This window comes from Siniperca chuatsi, linkage group LG4 (assembly GCF_020085105.1).
Source record: "Siniperca chuatsi isolate FFG_IHB_CAS linkage group LG4, ASM2008510v1, whole genome shotgun sequence".
Taxonomy (NCBI): Eukaryota; Metazoa; Chordata; class Actinopteri; order Centrarchiformes; family Sinipercidae; genus Siniperca; species Siniperca chuatsi.
Genome location: NC_058045.1, coordinates 6,461,678 through 6,481,268, shown reverse-complemented (window position 1 = coordinate 6,481,268; position 19,591 = coordinate 6,461,678). Strand labels below are relative to the sequence as shown.

Here is a 19,591-nt window from a genome sequence, read left to right as displayed (position 1 = left end):
TAACAGTAGATTTCACATGTCATCCTTTTTAATCTGTTTTAAATTCTCTTTACACATGGTATATGTTCTCATATATTGGACTGCATGCTTTTATTGTGTTTTGTATCTGTTTTCCCTAGACAGAGTATGCACGTTTTGAGAATGGGCGCTACGTGTTTCGAATCCACCGTTCCCCTTTATGTGAATACATGATCAACTTCATCCACAAGCTTAAACACCTGCCGGAGAAGTACATGATGAACAGTGTACTGGAGAACTTCACTATCCTGCAGGTACCCACAGGAATCAGGGATACACAGTACATGTGTGTATGGAGGCCGGAGATTTCAGTGCTTCAGTCTGTTTGCATGCATGTTACTCTTCTGGTATTATACAAGATATTCAGGTATTCTGTTACATATTAAAGGAATAGCTCGATCGTTTGGAAAATACACTTATTATCTTTCTTGCTGAGAGTTAGATGAGAAGATCTATATCACTCTTATACCTATAAGCTAAATATGAAGGTACAGCCAGCTGCCCGTTAGCTTAGCTTAGCATAAAGACTGGAAAAAGGGGGTAACAGTTAGCCTTGCCTTTTCCGAAGGTAAAATAAATCCACCTACCGTCACCTCTTGTCAACACTATATCCCATTCACTGTTAGCAGACTGTATCAGCTCGTTCCCATAGCCCTGCTCAGAAAATGTTGCTTGTGGTGTAGATATAAAGAGGCATAAACAATTAATTTGGATATGAGTCATCGTCTGCAACACATTCATGCATTGAAACACACTCATTGTCCTTCATCATTCATGTCGTTCCATTCATACTATTCAGAGGTAGCACACAGGGCCACATGGACGTTCAATATGTGTGCACATACTTTGTGCAGATACTTTCTTTCAGCTTCAAAGTGCTTTTTGCAGTCATTCCACTGTCGTAAAGCGTGTGAAACAGGAAAACAGTTCGGTCTCTAAATGAATATGGTTGTGCTGTGATATTTCCTATGGGTAACCGTGACAGACCATTAACAGCTGGTAGCAATTTTTCACTGCCTATGAACAGTATTTCATGGTTTCTTGCAGAGTTAAAACATTTTGTCTATTCCACCGTGAGTTGGACTTTTCTGAATGAGCCGGTGTGCTCCTCAGAGAGCGGACGCAGAGTGGGACGTGAATAGAGTGGAGTGTATCACCATAGTAACAAAGTGGTCCTCAACATCAGGGTTCAAAGAAATCGGTGTCCCTTCCATTGGCAGCTGCATTCCTGCTTGCCAAGGGACAATGACCATATTGAGCCCACACTGACAACCACATGGCAGCATGTCATTAGATTTCTCAATGGGCTGATTTAGCTCATATTAACCGTGAACACTCATTAACAAATGTGCACACACACACAGACATACACACACATATAGACAATAGATGCGTGCACTCAGATTCCACATTACAAGGCTGAGCACAATGGATCGATATGCCTCATGTAACAAGTGCTGTGTTCAGTGCAACACAATTGAGCATAATGAATTGATGAAGTTGTGTGCTTGTTTTATGCTTGTTGAATTGCCACACTCCTCCTGCTGTATTTGCAGATACAAATTAGTCTTGCACATAGAATAACAAGAACATTTTGACCAGAGAGAACATGTATAATTTATTATTCATTAGCAGTTAGTAGTATTATATAGATTTTTAGTAGACTTGACATTTCTATCTACTATATCAGTGTTACTTAAATGTTAAGTGGTCATTTTGTCGTCATCGTCAATTCCTCATATACATAGATTTGTCTGAAGTGTATCATGAAGCCCAGTATGGTCATATACACATAGTGAATGAGTCTGTGAAAGTATGATCATACAATGATTGTTGAAGAGCAAAAATGATCATAAACGTGAATGATCATGCTGTATAAGATGACTAAATTTAAAGAGCTGCTGTTTAAAAAGTAACTGCATTATGTTTCAGAGCAAAGAAACTGAACCATATGCTAATGTCAGTAGGCTGTAATGAAATTAACATACTATTTTGCTTGATATTGATTGGGTTTTTTTGTTTGTTTTTACAGTTGAATATAATGTAATGGCATGTATGAACATACATAAAGCCATGGCTCTACCAAAACCACAAACCAAACCTTTAGTTTAATCAAGAAAACACCATCTATTTTAATGTATTTTATATTCTGTTGTGTGGCCCTGTGAACCCCTTTTTTATCTAACTAAATTAAATCACTTTGATTTAAAACAATATATTGGGCTGATGTAAGGATTTTACTAACTACCAGATATTGGTCAATCATGTTTTCCACTGCCTCTATGAGGGAGGTCGATGCCCGACAAAAACTACATAAAAGCAGCGTGTTAAATGTCATGTGTAGTCACTTTATTTCTTTACACATGTATGAAATGAATTATTTGCTTTTATACTGTTTTGTATATTCAAAACTACTTTTTTAATTTTAGGGAGCAATTTCTCACTAGGTCCCACTAGAGTTTTATGGATTTCAGTAGAGTCTTATGATTGTTTATATATTGTCAAAGGCTCCTCCAGCGTGTACAGGATTGCAAACATCTCTGCAAACCAGAAGAATGTGAATACATTCTATTTTACTAGTAAAAACATTGATAACCAATGTTAGGTAGGTTTTTATCTTCCACAGCATGACTGAACAGAACCTTCTTTCTGTGTTTGTTCACAGGTGGTGACTAACAGGGACACACTGGAAACCCTCCTGTGCATAGCGTATGTGTTCGAGGTGTCCACCAGTGAGCACGGCGCACAACATCATATTTACAGGCTAGTCAAAGACTGACACAGTCACACAATTGGAACTTACCTGCTCTAGACCCATTGTAGCACCTCAGTGAGCAACAACACTAAACAATGGACTACTTCCTCCGTAAGCTTAAAGCTGAAACCATACAACTCGGTCAGGAGCCCAGAGAAACACTTGTTTTGTCAGCATGCCCAGGAACATTACTACTGCTGAGGAGGAGATGGATTTGGGATTGTGGAAGCTGAAACAGGCTTTGTGTGAAAAGTGGCGAGAGAGAGAGAAAAAAAAAAAAGAGGACCATGATACACTGTGGTCTCTAAAGGAGCCAAACCTAGCCAACAAGACCTGCATGAGAAAGTTGTCATTGATGGTGTTTTTCATCTCATTTTACTAGCGCTTGTTTTTGATTTTAGATTCTTTTACACACATGCATGTGCAGGGGATGTTTGCTACAGGGGAGTTTGGCTGCCTCAGGGTGCCACCTAGTGACTTAAATATAAATAACAATGGGGGGAAATAATAAAAGTAGACTGAGAATCCCTCATTTGCACATCCATAAAATATCACAGTTTTTGATGCCAATCTTTTGTGTTATTTGAGTAATTATGTACAGTGCCACATCATCTCCTCTAAACAGAGTTATGAAGATACAAGGCTAAAATGATTTTAAAAGAGCTATTGTATTCACTTTGTTTGATGTTTAATGTTAAATGTTTCTTGTATTGTCTTACTGTTTTTGATTAAAAATGATCTGACTACAACAAAAGGCACATAAAAACACTGCTAACTTGAACCAGATTTAGATCTGTAAGCTAATTACAGAGGCTGTCTGTAACTGTAACTTGCCCTGAAGTGTCAGATGAAAATACAGAACTCCTCTGTTGCTGAGTTTTTTGCATTCTGTACGTGCAGTTGACTGTAATATGTGACGTACACATAATGGTATATACATCGTGTGTAGGGTTTTGTCCTATATGATGGATCACACTGGAACTGGCACCATTACAGTTACCGATCATGCATCTTAATAACATCTTGGCACATCTTCAGGTTATATTAAGGAGGTTATAGTTAACCATGGCTAGATATAATAAATTAAATAAAAAATAAAATAAATAAATGTATGCATTTTTTAAAATGTTTTTAGATTACAGGCCACCTCTGAGATGATAGGTGGCAAACACATAAGGAGGCAGTTTGAAATACAGCTTGTAGAAAAGTATTTCTGGTATCAATTTCACAGTGGGGAAATCAGATAAATTGGATCATGTTAGCTCTGTCCTAATTTCATACTACATACTATTTATAAGCAGGTTTTTTCAGTATGTTGTGCTTCACAGAGGTGACAAAAGTAAATATATTCAAAGATTTCAGTACGCATACTAAATCTGCTTGATTTTTGAGTGTGCTGTTGAGGGGCACTATTGTCCCACAATGCAATGCACAAGGAAATGGAGGAACTGCTTGCAGATGCAAAAAATTAAAACTAATTGCGAACAGTGGTGATACAGCTCCAGGAAGACATCAGAAAACAAAAAGGTAAGAGCTGCAACCTACAATTATTTTCAGTATTGATATGCCAAAGATATGCCATTTACAATGAAAAAAAAAAAAGTCCATCTATGCACATTTTGTATTATTTTAATATTGGTACAAAAGTTCATTGTTAATTGTGAATGCAAAAATATTGACATAAGTGAGTAATTAGTGTGTAGTATGGAATTGGGACACAGCTATTGTTTAATGTAAGTGACCATTGCCATCTGGTGGTGTTGCGACATCACTACACGTTTCCTATCCACATCAATTTAGCAGTTTAAGATGGTGAAACTTTTAGACTTGGTTTAATGCTCTGATAATCAGGCTGGTTATTTCAGTTTAACATACATAAAAACCACGCTCTTCCTTGGAGGCCACTACCTGTAAATGCCAGTTCCCACATAATTCACCAGTGTCTGTTCCAAACCAAAGAATACGTTTTGGTGGAAAGTTCCCACTGCTATGGAAAAAAATCCAACTTTACTGGTCAGTCTGATTAGCTGCTTCTCTGAGTCACTATACCCACATCAGTCTGCCAGGATGTTTGTCTTATCTGTAGAGCTGCCTTAGATACAGCAAAGACTTATTAACATATTGTATAACCTTTTAGGTAATAAAATGAGAGAATATCCATTTTGAAGAGTTTGACATGGAATCTGACACCAAACAAATGTTTTTTTGTGTGTGTCAGCTAAGGCTGATTAAATGTAATGGTAGCCTCTCAATTTGAGTAGGAGTACTATTGATTTCAAACCATATCTACAGAATAGTTTACCCTTAAATTGTAGCCTATAAGCCCTGCACTCCATAAACTCTTTATCCAAAAAGGTTACTTCTAACTCCCAGATGTAAAGTGAGAGCATGGCGTTGTGTACTGTGATGGACAGACAAGATGAAACAGCCTAACAGGTGCAGCAAATCTAAAACCAGGTAGCAAAAGGCTTATTCTGATAATCCCATTTGAAAGAATCCAGGCAGATTGCTACAATTACGGCAATCCACTCTCAGATGTCTGACCTCGCCAAAAACAGATGGCTTGTTTTTTCACAAAGAGAACAGAGGTTACTGGAATTGTCCGCCAAGTTCCTGCTAAAACAAGAGCAAGGTTTACTTTACAGTGAATGCTATGTGGTGAAGTAATACCTGCACTGTGGAGATTCATCCAAACCCCATCAACAGGAGTATAAATAATGATTGAGTTAGATGTTGTCCTACATGTTTACAAAAGGTCAACAGTCCAGAATTTTAAATAAGATTTTGGTAAGACTGAAAGTCTAAACAACAAAACTGGTTTCTGGCACTTAATAAATTGCACAAAATGCTCCCATACACACACGCAGGGGTAGACAAAATAACAGGAACACCTTCCTGTATTCCAATTTAACAACACCACAAAATGTAGCTCCAAAAATGCCACTGGGATGAGCCAAATGCAGGTACTGAACATAAACTTTACAACAAGATTGAGATGAAAAGTTTATTTGTGACCTTGGAAACAGCAAGTGTTTTTTGTCAACATGTACAAGAAGTTTTTAAAGTGGTCAGAAAAAAAATGGAAGTTTGAACATGTACATTGTCATGTCTGCTGAGGAAGACTGCGTGATGTGATCATCTTCACATAGATTATATTTCTTGCAGTGATGTTTGAGAGATATCTGATTACATTATAGCCTACATACTGTATATTGTAAGGTGTTTCTGTTATTATGTCCCATCCCTGTATATTCTTATGATATTCCCACACTTATTAATATGACTGACTTGTATGAGTATACTAGCGTTGTTGTGTTATTTGTTAGAGTATTCTTTAAAATTGTATTCATTATTACAATTTCTAAAGTAGTGTGAAAGGTAGCCCCCTATAGTGCTCATTAGCGTCTCTGTAGCTGCCGTGGTGCAGCCTGGACACCTTACGCACGGCTGGGTCTCCACCTCCCGCAGGTGCGTCGCTGTGACACTGGCACCAGTAAAACCACACCACTGGCTCCACTTCATGCTCGTCAGCTCCAAGTAATCAGCTTCCCAGATATGTCGATGCTTTGTCGAGATTATACTTTGACATGGTCTGATTTACATTACGCGCAATGAATGTCACATGGGGTTTGCTGACGGTTTTGAGTCTGGTGTGCCACACCGAGTCGAGGTGCTCACCGACCTCTTACTACAAGAACTGCTGGATTCGACGCTTTCCTGGGATTTTCATCGACATCGAGGAGTCTCAGAGGAGAGGAGCGCAGCTTTTGAAGTATTACCAGGAGGAGAGCGCGCTGAAATGCAGCCGCACCTGTTGCCTTACGAGAAATTGTGAGTAATGCTTCTTAATCTGCGTAAAAGACACAAAAATATTGGTCTGTATACTGGCATTATTATTATTATTATTATTATTATTATTATTATTATTATTATCATTATTCCGCTCATTTGTAACGGTACATTATGCCTCCACTGATCCTCTATACACGTGTCCCACATTATCGTCTTGCCTCTTAGTTTCCTGTAATCTGGCGATATTTCACTATGACACCACTCAAGAAAACGTGAACTGCTTCCACCTGCACTGTCCCACACTGGAGAGCTGTATTCTCAGCCACAGAGGCAACGTTGTTCTGTACAATGTCACAAAGGGTAAGTAAAGGGTAAGTACTGAAAATGTCTTTCAGTACTCTAATTCACATTAATGTCTCCCTGTATGCATGTAGACTGCAGCCAGAGCAGCGGTGGGAAGTAACTAAGTACATTTACTCAGTTACTGTACAAATACAACATACTTGTACTTTACTTGTGTATTTCTATTTTATGTTACTTTATACTTCAACTCCACTACATTTTGGAAGCCAATATTGTACATTTTACTCCACCACAACAATAGTTACTTTTCAGATTATTAATACAAAATATAAATCAACTAATACATTATGATATAATATTATAAGTTAAAACACCCAGCAGTATATAAAGTAGTTGAAATGAGCCCCACCTTTACCAGCTGCAATATTAAAGTGATTTACATATTAATACATCGCTAATTATAATCCAGTAATATAATATATCTGATTCTGAAATGGGTCATTCAGCATAATGAGTACTTTTGGTACTTTACGTATATTTTGCTGCTAATACTAATGCACTTTTATTTAAGTAAGATTTTGAATGCAGGACTTTTACTTGTATGAGTATTTTCACACTGTGGTATTTGCTACTTTTACTTAAGTAAAAGATTTGAGTACTTCTTCCACCACTGAGCCAGAGCCTATTACATTTTTAAGAAATGTTATACATTTTCACTACAAGAAACATACTAATGCTGCATTACTACTACTACTAGACCTATCACTTATGGAAAGTAAGTAAGCAGTACATTTACTCGAGTACTTCAGTATTATTTTGAGGTACTTGCTTGCTTGAGTATTCCCATTTTCTGCCACTTTATACATCTACCCTACTGCATTTCAGAGAGAAATATTGTACATTTTACTCCACTACATTTATTTAGTTACCAGTTACTTTGCAGATTCAAATTTTAGACATAAAACATGGTATCATCCTATAAAGTATTTGTTAACAAATACCCAGCAGTAGTTAAAATTATCACCACCTCGACCAACTACAACAATAAATGCTACTTACACACAGAAGCATCAGAAATAATAATCCATAGGAACCATTCTTTTCTGCATTACAAGTACTTTTACTTCTGATACTTGAAGTACATTTTTCTACTAATACTAATGTACATTTATGTAAGTCCAGACTTCTACTTGTAACGAAGGATCTGAATATTTCTTCCACCAATTAGACCTACTACTACTAATAATAGTAAAGTTAATGAAATAATTAAATTCTTATAGGAACGTGAAAATTCACTGATTATTCATAATTAAAATGTTACACATTTTTAAAAAGCCAGTGTGTTTATGTCAGCAAAAAGCGAGACAACAAAAAACATAGGAGAGTCATGACTCAAGACTTTCTTCGTTCCCTAGGCGTGGATCCGGACCTGTTGGTGTTTGGAAAATACTTCACCTCCAATGTACGAGTGTTACCCCACCACTACAGTCGAAGCAACGCCTCAGAGCCGCTGCCCTCGGACAAACGGCAGTTCATTCATCCACCTCCGCCCGCTGCACTGCCTCTGACTTCAGCACCCACAGTTAAACCCCCCACAACGGCAAGCAGAGTGCTCACCACCACCACCACCACCACCACAACGCTGCAGAGCACCAGCCAGCCTTCAACAGTTCCCACAGCTACAGCTGCCTTATCTTCCACTCCAATGACTCCACTAGTTTCAGGGAACCATGCACAGACAACTCAGACCACCTCCGACACTTCACTTGCACCCAGCTTTACTTCGCCCCCTTCATCCACCACAGCAACCACCCTCAGCCCTTACAATCCCAGGACCACTGCTGCCTTTTCTACCACAAGTGCACAACCCTCCACATCAGCTACTCATCATCACACCACCACCTCCTCTCAGTTGGCCACCAGCCCTTCAACTTCCACAGCCCTTATGGGCAATATAGAGAGCAGCAAGCAGTACCCCAATGACACAAATGGCGGCCTGGGGAGGAACCACACTGCAGGCAGTGAGGGAGACCAGGGTGTCAGTGGAGAGGACACCATAGAGGGTTTGGGACCTGGGTGGCACGTAGCCGCTCACACCTTGCTGGTTGCAGTGGCCATCTGTATTACAGTGCTGCTGAGCTGCTGTTGCTCCATTCTGCTGGTCGTGAGCTGGAGGGGTCAGAGGAAGAGGATGGGACACTACCGAACATCGTGGAGAGGGAAAAGAGGCTCCATGCGTCTGATAAAGTACGTGCTGGTCAGAGAAAACACCTGAAAGTGGGGGTAAAAGTGTGCTGGAACTGACATTTCTCTTTTGTTTACAGCAGTGTTGTTAAAGAAGGAATCCAGGATGAAGAGACATTTGACATAAATTAGAATTTGTACTGTATTTTTGTAAAACAATAGTTTCTGTATATTGGATTACTTTAATAGCAACACAGAATTTTCATAATGAGAACAAGCAGGCTTTACAGAAACTCACAGACAACAATTTCTATTCTTGCACAAAATATATAAATTCAAATACTTTCAATGACCCATGTCTATTTTCAAAAACCTTGTTTTTTTTCTTGAAATTCACAAACTTTAAAGGATTTCAAGGACCCGTGGGAACCGTGAAGAATGTTGCTTTATATTGCTTTAAGCAGATAGGGATGGAAATGTAGTTACTGTCAACTGATGCATTGAGGTCATGATTCTGTATATTTAAACGGAACAGGCAGAGGTATTTCATGGCTTAGATGAGATTACTAAATACATAGTTGCCATGATTTTAGTTTCACTTGTGACAGAATGACTTTTGACAGAAGAGCCGAACTCAGCCAATGCTTTTGACCACAGCAATTTGCTTCAAGAAAGACGATATGATGTCCATTTGGGTGACCTACATTTTGATGTACTTCAATGAGTTTAAACCGATGTTGATGCCAAACCTCAAGGACTTTGGCCAGTTGTCTATGCTGGTCTTAAGTGGAACTTAATGGGCGGCTCCAAGAAAAAGACACAATTCGTGGGTTGTTCAGATCGTCAATAATGTGTGATGATGGACTACTTTTTGCCTTGTGGCCTTCAGTGTTTAACCCTCCGGCAGGCCAGCAGTCTCCTCAGTGCATTGGGTTTCTTCTGACCTAAAAGTGCACGGACCACAGACCAAAACTCCTTAAGGTGGATGAGGTACTTTTCAACAACCTGCTGCTGAAAGCATCCTTTCACTGGGGCGCCACTCCTCGACCCGATAGTGATGAGAGTGGGATGGGAGCTGAAGTTGGGCTAGGAACTGACTGAATGGGGCTTTCATTACATAAAAGCTTTAACCATCATGCACACAAACTTCACACAACTTTCCAACATCAAAGACAGAACACTCTTAATAACAGCGTACATTAGACTTTTATTTTTGTAATAAAGACAGCGTCACACACCTGATATGAGGGTAAATTAATTTTGGAAAATAAATACATTGGTTGAGACCCTTGAGGTTGTAATATCCTGATGTATATTCGAACAGTAATTATCTACAGTACGTAGATGGAGTCCAATATTATATATGAGGCCACAAGTATTTAAAAATGTTTTTGTGGACCCTATTACAGGTCCCTGCTGCTCTTGGCCACCATCTTCATGTAAATACATTTATACATTAAGCTGTGTTACAGGTTGAGTACTTTCTTGACGGCCTCTTTGTACTGCAGCATGGTGCTCTCGCTCTCTCCTTCATTCTTCAACCTTGTGACAGAGTCCTTATACTCCTGCACCTCTCTTCTTCCCAGCAGCTGCTCTCGCACTTCCTCGCCTTCTCCGTCCCCGGCCACTTTCATGCGTACTAGCACATCCAAGATATTCCTTTGGGACGGGCTGTCCTCCCAGCTATACTCCTCCATGTCTGCTACAGTCTTCTCAGCCTCCCAGGCCTCTGTTTTCTGAAGAATGAGAAAAACAGAACACATTTGTTACCTGACTTGGCTGTAGCATCACATGTGTAGTACAGCAATGAATCTATAACAGACAATTGTGGAAGATGTTTGTTTTTTCTGCAGGGTAGCAACAAAGGATATTAAGAATTATTAACATAATAACATTAACATCATTTTTTTAAGGATCTGGCTTGGTCTCTAGTTTGGAACACAGTATGGCAACAGATGTGAAATATGGGGGTCCTTGGACACCCCTCACCCCTTCTTTGATGCTCCTCTCACAGAGATAGTATTTCTCCATATGTAGTGCTCCGTCCGCTGCCTGTCTAGCTGTCATCACATTCCCTTGAGAACAATACACACCATTGTGCAGCAGCTTAAAGCAGGGAAGGGACAGAGCCTCAGTTCTGCTGCTCTCCAGGTGTTTGAGGTTAATGACCATCATTACCGCTATACCTATCTGATCCACATAGCATCCCGCACGGAACAAGTCCAGGCCCTAGTGAGTGAGGAGCACTAGATACTTGGAAATAGATCAGTAGCTTTGTTTTAGAAAACATTTTCTGCAGTGTGCCTCGCTACAACAAAGAAGGATCTGCAGATAATCTTCATGCGTTGAGGCCATAACATTTGATTTTAAGAGGGAAAGTTTAGCCGTACTTAACTTAAACTGTCAGTACAGTAGACCTTTTTAGTTATGTGTTACTGGCAAAGTTCCAACCTTCTTCTTGATGCGATTGTGGGTTTAATACAATATGCAAAATTAAATAATGCAAAGTGTTGACAGTAGTGACACCATGTCTGTCCTTGCAATCACTAAGTAGTTTGATCAACAGACAGAATATTTGATGACTTGCCAGGAAACAAATGGCCACCTGTTTTCCCGACTGAGTTCATGTACCTGCCAGATAACATTTATATTTTCAGTTAGGGGAAAGGACAGGTGAAGGCACAAAGGCAGATGGAGCGCCTCTAGTGGTAAACTTCCCACCATGTTGATGGCAGCTTTGAGCAGTCAGCCCCAATGCTGGCCTGGATTAGCACACACTGGAATTAGCAGGGAGGGTCCATCTCCCTGAGTGGGGAGATAAAATCACCACAGTGGCTGCTAACAATTGGCCTCTTTGTGGGCTAGCGTTACAACATGAACGCTACGCCACTCTCACAACTTCCACAAGCCTGCTGGACAAGCACTGTGCGTTCCATTGTGTGTCCAAAAGGGCAGCGCACAGTGTTCTGCTTCCTGGCTCGGACACCTTTCCCAACAGAGAATTTTTTTTAATGTGACTAAGCCATGACGGGAAAAGCTCCTAAAGGCAAAGGGGGAGTCATTTTCTTTTATGTGGCTAGCACCTTGTGGAAGACTTCTCTGATGTGGCATGGTTGGCTTAATGTGAATGAGTATCAGGGTCAACACCTGATAGGGGAGTCTGTTTTCCCCCCATTGGTGGGGAAATGTCAACTGGACAATACTGCTGTTTGCCATCCTGCTGCCCATTCAAGTTTGATACCTCCCTAATGGGCTTAGTCACTCAGATCGCAGAGCAAGATGGACAAGAATTCCCCTGGTAAAAAGGTACTGTGCCAGGTTGCTAGCCATATGTAAATGTCACCAAAGATGCAGATGAAAGAATAAAGATCTTCAATATTTTTTTGCAACTTTTTCGTAGAACATTTAATTCCTGAAATATATTGTTAATTCTGATTTCCCCTCGTATTTTTACAAAATCTTATTGCACACCATTGTGCCAGTTCAGTGCCATTCCAATGGCACTCAAGCTAACAACCTGTAAAGTTAGGGCTCAACCATTTGATTCAATACAACTTTATTTATCCAGCTGATACAAAGAAAAGAGAAGAGAAGAAAGGAAAACAAAAATGTTAATCATAAAATTAAAAGCAAAGGCTTATAAGCTTAAAAAAAAACTGTAATTGGTAATAAATACATGAACAAATTAAATATCTAAAAAAAGAATGGAACCTCTAGGCACAGATGTAGTCTCCCTGATCACTATGCCACTGTTATCCAAATGCATTATTTTGACTCATCTATTTCATATTACTTAAATGTTTAGGTAATAACTTTATAACATTAGCTTTATAAAGTTACGATAATGATATGACAAGTGAATTATACCATTATAATACATCACGTGAGGGTTCTGCAGTTAATGCAGGCTCTATGATATCCTTTTTATACTGCATGCTGCAGCGAATTAGATGAGGTGTTCCTCTCAGAAGGGTAAACACACTGAAGTGACAGCAGGTCATCGGTACTGTAAGTAATGCCAGAGAGCAACCAGCCTTTCAATGAATGGATACTTGTTGAAAGCAGACAAAATGTCAGTAAACAAAAAGAGAGAGACTGAGGAAAAGACCAAAGTCACAGGAGACTTGTGATGAGAGTGGACAGAGAGAAGACAGAGGTGTCTCAGGTAAACCCTGGTAGAGTTGGTTAGGAGTAATGTAGGGGCTGTAGATGGATCTTTGAATGGCATGGCTGAAATAATCTGAATGACTAAACTGGCATTTTGTTAATACCCCATTAATCTGACAGTGGCTTTTGGGTAGGGGCAGATAATTAATAATAATAATAATAATAATAATAATAATAACAACAAGATAATAATAATAAATGTAGAATGTAGAATTTTTTTTATGTTTGTGTGTGTGTCTGGATCATTCACTGTCCCTCAGGTTGTGGCATGTTGACACATTCTGGGCAGTAAGATCTGCTCGTCTCCTTCTCCTGGGAGTATTTTTAATTTTGAGAGCTCATTTAGCTCTTTGAAATCTGAAATTACAGAGTCGATCTTAAGTAAATGTTCCTTATTTCACTGAATGTTTTACATTGTAGGAGGAAGTGCATCTCTGTCTCAACCTCACCTGTCGACATAGGGGACTGTTCTCTGGGCTCGGCTCTTGGGTTTGGAGGGCATCTAGGGGGCTGGATTTAAGGTGATTAAAACATTTGAGCGCTCTCTTTTGAATGTTAATTATTCTGCTCTACATGCATTTGTTGGTGTTTTTCTGTGTACGTGTAAAATGTATCTGCAGAATTCTGCATGTAACGATTCTGTTGGATGTTTGTCCCAACGGGTATAGCTATGATGACTGATTGGACCCCATACTTCACTACCATACAGCGCAATGGGCTGGATGACACTATCAAACATTTTAAACCAAATTTTTATTGAAATTATAAAAAATGTTCTCCTAAATGCATTTAGAACTTTTAGTGCATTCACTGCTATGTTGAAACTCCTTGATACTGTTATAGTTATACCAAGGTAGGTGTAACTCAATGATATGATTATTTATGGTAAACTGGTATTTGTTCTCCTGGCATCTGGGGTGTTTTTGAAAAATCATGACAATACTTTTCTTCATATTTACTGCCATTTACTGTGAATATCTTACCATTTTTTGTTTGGTGTACATGTTTGTTGATTAGCATGAAGGGCACATACATGGTCGGTGGTGCGGCGTTTTGGGAGGAAGACAATTTGATTTTCCCTCAAGATGGAGTGCTCTTCAAGGAAATCTAGTATTCTTTCATTTAGAATACTACAGAATAGTTTACCTAAACAACTGCTGACACAGATGCCACGTTAGTTACCAAGGGCTGATTTGTCCCCACTCTTATGAATGGGGGAAATGAGCCCATTGCACCAGATGTCGGGAAAACATCCTGACTGTAATACTGTCATTTTCTCCTATCCTGTCACTGTGACTGATGTATCTGCCTGCTCGATGTTGATGCCTGATCTTCAGTCAAGACAGAAATCAGTTCAGTGGACAAAGCAGAGTTCAGAAAAAACAAGTATTTTCAACTCACCCAAGACTCATGGTAAAGGACAGTTAGCAGGTACATGGCGTAGTCATGATTCTGCTGTCTCAATGGGCAGCTGGTAGAGGGAGGAAGGAAAAGACAAAAGGGAAGAGAGTTAAGGCTGTTTGTTTATTTTCTCACTTTATTATTAGGTATATTGAACACTAAGAAAGGAGTGTTTACCTGTCAGTTGTGATAGTGAGGATATCAGTATCTTTGCAGTATCTCCCCCCAACAAGTTTGAGCATTTTCTTGTGTGCATGGTCATCCAGATTCAAACTGGACAGCTTTACCTGCGAGAGCAATGACACTATTACATTACCACAAGTGAAACAAAATAGTTTAGGTACTAGTTTTTCCACATAAAGCTTAGTGATGCAAATAGAAATACAACAACACAAAAAGATTATGGCAGATGTGATTTCATTACGTACTGTATCTCCTGCTTAAAACTCTACTGCACTAACCTATACAGAGGTTTGACTGTGTTAATTAAAATACTATACTTTTTACAGATGATGCTGTGGCCCAGAATAACCTCTAAGTCTTTTTCATGGGTCTGACTTATGGCTCTGATATAATTTGTACAATGAAACAAATAGGCAGGTAATACAAGGTACACGTGAACATATATTCTGTGTGCTAACCCTCATGCACTGACAATGCAAATGTGAAGTCACTTAAAAGTGGCTAGAAAAATGTGCACAGAGACGGTAAAGTGGTTAAATTTGTTGCCTCTGGAACCACATGTCTGGCCTGGACCAGACCCTGCCATAGATTTTGTTTCCAAGATTGTATTCAGTCTCCCTCTCTTTCACCCTGTCTAAATAAACAACAAAAAACTAAAGGCATCCCTATGACATACATTCATCATTGAAAGATTGAATGAATTTTTGTTAAACTGAAAATGGGGTCTTGGTCCACTTGCTCTAGACTCTGAACCTAACTGTGTGAGATTTGCTCTCCAATCTATCTCTCTGCCTAATCCACATGGATTAATGTCTGAATAATTCCTACCATGCTGATATAATCTAAGGCAAAGTGTCAGTGGCGCAGATGGCTGGTGATTAATGGTAAAAATGAAACATTTCCACCCAAGAAAATTACAAATTTGTCAAAGGCAGTTTAAATTCCTGAGTATCCGTGTTGTAGGGCAGGATTTCTTTTGACATGTGTTAGGGCAAAAAAAAAAATTAACTTGTTAACCTTTCCTCAGCCAAGAAACAGTATTATTGTTCACAAGTGGAAAACAATATAAGAAGCAAAGAATAAAATAGAACAGAAGACAGATGAGGGGACTTTTCAGATTAAGAGGAATATCAAAATGTCCCAACAAATGTCTCAATGATGAAATGTTTTGTTACTTTTTTTTGGTTAAAAAATAAAACACATTTCCACAAAAACTAAGAACTTAAACTAACACAAGAACAACAACAGAGCTTCAGCACATGCTTACATGTAAAATAATTCTCTAGGACTGTAATCTCTATGTAGACATGATGGCATAGCTTAGGTTTGAGGTCACTGGACAATGAACGTCTCTCTAAGTCACAGGGATATGATGTCAGCTGGCGATTATGCATCCCTGTAAATCTCTAATCCCCTTTTATATGTCAGGTTTCTCCACACTTGACTTTCTATAAATCGATGACACCCAGTTAAAGCAAAGATCATGAGGTCAAAACTGAGGTTAAAACCTTTTTATAGAAACAAACTGGAATAGCAGGAAAACTCACTTTGAGATGAACGATACGAGCTGAAGGGTTTCTGACGGACGGGCCGGCAGACACGTAGTCTGTGCTTTCTACTTTGATGGGGAAGTGCTTGTCACATTTGGCATCAGTGTCCAAGGCAGAGGGCCACTCTGTACAGAACGCTGACAGCAGAGAAAGACATTTTTACATACGCTAAATAAGCCTATATATTAGTAAATAATAATAATTTGCTGCTAAACAACACCACAAAATAAGAAATAGCTTTTCTCTTTACAAATAAACAAAGAAATTACGTTTCAGAGCTTCACAGTGTTTCTTGATGGCTGCCGGAGTCAAATGCAGGAAATTTGGGATCTGAAAGAGATTATATGAATGTTCGAACTGTTCATGTAACAATAACATGAAAATGTCTTAACATGTACATGAAAGTGTAAAGCAAAATTAACATCATAGACACAGAATTTTTATGACTGTCTACAAAAATTATTTAATTTCAGAATACACTTGTTTTAAAAAGGGCATGGCAAACAACGTGGAAAACAAAATCTATCCTCTTCCTCCTTGAGTAAAGGATATTATATAATAAATACAATTATATAATATATTCTATACTGACATAAAAACCAAATTCTCACAGGTCACATTACTGGCTTGTGTTTTGACAAAAGCACAGTATACGAGTTACGATTTAAAAAGTAAGACATTTCAAGCATCAAACACAAGTAAGGAACGCACAGCAGTTTAGCCCTTCACGGCAAGAGCGAGAGAATGAAATCAATATCATTAGGCTGCACGGCAGAGCTCCAGCTGTGACAGGTGAAAGTAGTGGATCTGCAAGTGGCTCGAATCCAGATGGAGCAGCTGGTGTCTGGACACAGCAGCTCAGTAATCCGGGCACAGACACAGAGCCATCAGAGCCATGCAGCAGACCAAAAAGCACTCCATCAGTACTGCAAGCGCACTTCCAGCTACAATTAACTCCACTAGTCATAATGAATACTTGGAGGTAAATGCTAAGATATACAGATAGGATACATACAGATGCAGTCCAGTCAACTGTATGTGGCTAAACTTAGTCTGTAGAAATCTTTTGAACCATGTGCAAATAGCCCTACAACTTAATTCAGTGCCTAATACATAAGTATTTGTAGTCCTTCACTGTCCATTCATTATTGTTGTATGAGGAGGTAATCACCTGTTTTTCTTGTTTCTTCTTTAATTCCTAAAACTGCAAGCACCCTTGTGAGTTAAGTATAATAAGCATAAGTATCCTTATGTTGTGGTCCCATTTAAGTAATGAGGTCTGACCTTGATTAGCTCCAAGTTGCCCTTCTTCTCTGGAGGAACGCCTCCATTCACAGGGTAGCCCATCCTCACAGGCAGGGGGACGGAGCCTGGTCTGAAGGGGGTTGCTGCTGGATAAACTGCAGTCCAGTCCTGATCCACCGGCATCTTTTCTGTCCTGGGCTCCCCTGACTGATACAAAACCCATAGGACAAAAGAAGCCTTTTCATTAGGAAAAAATCCATGACTGGTCGTTGCAGAACCATGAAGCCTCTCATAATTTTGATTAAAATGATCAGTGCCAGTCTATTCAATAAGAAACTTAATCACATGTCTTATTGAATATCTTGTCTCATTTGAAATATGTGCATCTTGTTATATTCAGCCTTGGAAAACGGACATAAAAGCTGCACACTTACATCTCTCCGGGGTTTTCTGACAAAGGATCCCCTACCGCCTCTATCAGGAAAGCCTGAAATTGATAATATTTCAAGTTTAGCCACACTCACAACACTGTTTTTTAATGTGAAAATGTCCAAAATAAAAGCGGTAACAGTAATGTCATGCTGCTAACACCGTTATCTGCAGATACAAGACACTTTAACCACTACACAAATCCCATTTCTCAAGTGCAATTTCTGTATTCATTTATCGTATTTACTTTATTTGTGATTATTGCTATTTTCAACAATACACTTACTCATAGATATCATGTATGCATGTTGTATTTTACAGTATGCTGTATGATGTGTATTGTTCATCTGTTTTATTTTTCATGCTTCTTGCTGTACTGTATATAGTAAATTAGAGCTGAAAACAAATAGCTGATTTGTCGATGTACAGAAAAATAACAGGCAACTATTTAGATAAGTAACTTTTTGTCATTAAGTGATTTTTCAAGCAAACATGCCAAGCATTCCTTAGTTCCAGCTTTTTAACTAATATAACTAAAGCCATGTTTGCCTTATATGATAGTAAATTGAATATATTTGACAAAACAAGCGATTTGGTGATTTAGGAAATTGTGAAGAACATTTCCCCCTATTTTCTGACATTTATAAGACCAAACGATTAATCGATGAAACAAGAACATAATCAGCAGATTTATGCTCCAGTGCACCATCCCATCTTCTTTTATTCTATTTAAATTTCTTGTCTAATTCTACTTTGGGTGCCAGTGGGTAGATTATGATGGGGAGAGAGTAAATGCCATCCGGGTAACTTATTGAATTAATGAGCCAGTAAAATAGCCCCAACAAGGACCCCTGAGACGTCCCACACTCCAGTTTGGAAACAAAGACAAATTACTACAGTTACAAATCGGTTTCTCCATATAAATAATTACTCATCCGTCAAAATTAGACACTCTAACTGCTAAAGTACAAAACTGTCAAAGGTCTGTTCACCCTGCTGCCAGTATCCGCTGTCGTACCGCCACAGAGAAGCTTCTTCCCCCAGGCTGTGAGACTACTTAATTTATCCTCAGCTCTCCACCATGTAAAATAGCGTTTATTTCTAGGATTTATTATATATTCACTAATTTAATGTATATAATTTTTGCACATAACATGTGCTTTTGAGTAGCATAAAGGGAACTACAATCATCATCTGGTTATACAACCCTGTGTTGTAAAATGATCAATAAATCTATCTTGTATCTTGCATCTTGTACCTTAACTGGCCTTGGTAACTGTATCTTAAGCAGTTAGCTTAGCGTGCAGCTATGGTTGAGAACCAGTGTGAACTACTTTACAGCGACAGTGAAACTCACCTTTATTTCCAGTAGGGGAATTTATTGACAAAGCTGTCGCGTATGTGACCCTGCTCACTGATTTCTGAAGTCCAAGACCAGGAACATTTATTCGACCTAGGGACAGAAATGCCTTGCTTGTGTGCGAAGCCATGTTTTCCCAATGACTACGGAAACTAGCGAGGGACAAACCAAGAAACATTGCGAAACGTTTAACTTGGCGCAGAG

General features: G+C 39.0%; 3 protein-coding genes across 5 annotated transcripts in view; 2 read left to right on the top strand and 1 right to left on the bottom strand.

Moving 5' to 3' along the window:
- LOC122875386 (transcriptional enhancer factor TEF-3-like) overlaps positions 1–3,649 on the top strand; it is a 39,684-nt gene extending 36,035 nt beyond the window's left edge. For all 3 annotated transcript variants that reach the window (XM_044194407.1, XM_044194406.1, XM_044194408.1), the window contains 2 exons: positions 120–272; positions 2,684–3,649. In XM_044194407.1, coding sequence (XP_044050342.1) covers positions 120–272; positions 2,684–2,797 — 267 coding nt within the window. In that variant the 3' untranslated portion in view covers positions 2,798–3,649. The remainder of the gene's footprint in view (positions 1–119; positions 273–2,683) is intronic.
- A 473-nt stretch (positions 3,650–4,122) lies between these two features.
- LOC122875384 (MANSC domain-containing protein 4-like) lies at positions 4,123–9,281 on the top strand. The gene is made up of 3 exons (XM_044194403.1): positions 4,123–6,604; positions 6,791–6,925; positions 8,284–9,281. Exons 1-3 carry the CDS (start codon positions 6,385–6,387, stop codon positions 9,141–9,143), a joined length of 1,215 nt encoding a protein of 404 aa, XP_044050338.1. The 5' UTR covers positions 4,123–6,384; the 3' UTR covers positions 9,144–9,281.
- A 958-nt stretch (positions 9,282–10,239) lies between these two features.
- Positions 10,240–19,552, bottom strand: mrps35 (mitochondrial ribosomal protein S35). The gene is made up of 8 exons (XM_044194405.1): positions 19,385–19,552; positions 18,033–18,085; positions 17,638–17,805; positions 16,623–16,683; positions 16,351–16,490; positions 14,798–14,907; positions 14,621–14,690; positions 10,240–10,788 (listed from the first exon to the last, which is right to left on the bottom strand). The coding sequence occupies exons 1-8, from the start codon at positions 19,515–19,517 to the stop codon at positions 10,519–10,521; spliced, it is 1,005 nt and encodes a 334-aa protein (XP_044050340.1). The 5' UTR covers positions 19,518–19,552; the 3' UTR covers positions 10,240–10,518.
- Between the last annotated feature and the right edge of the window lie 39 nt (positions 19,553–19,591).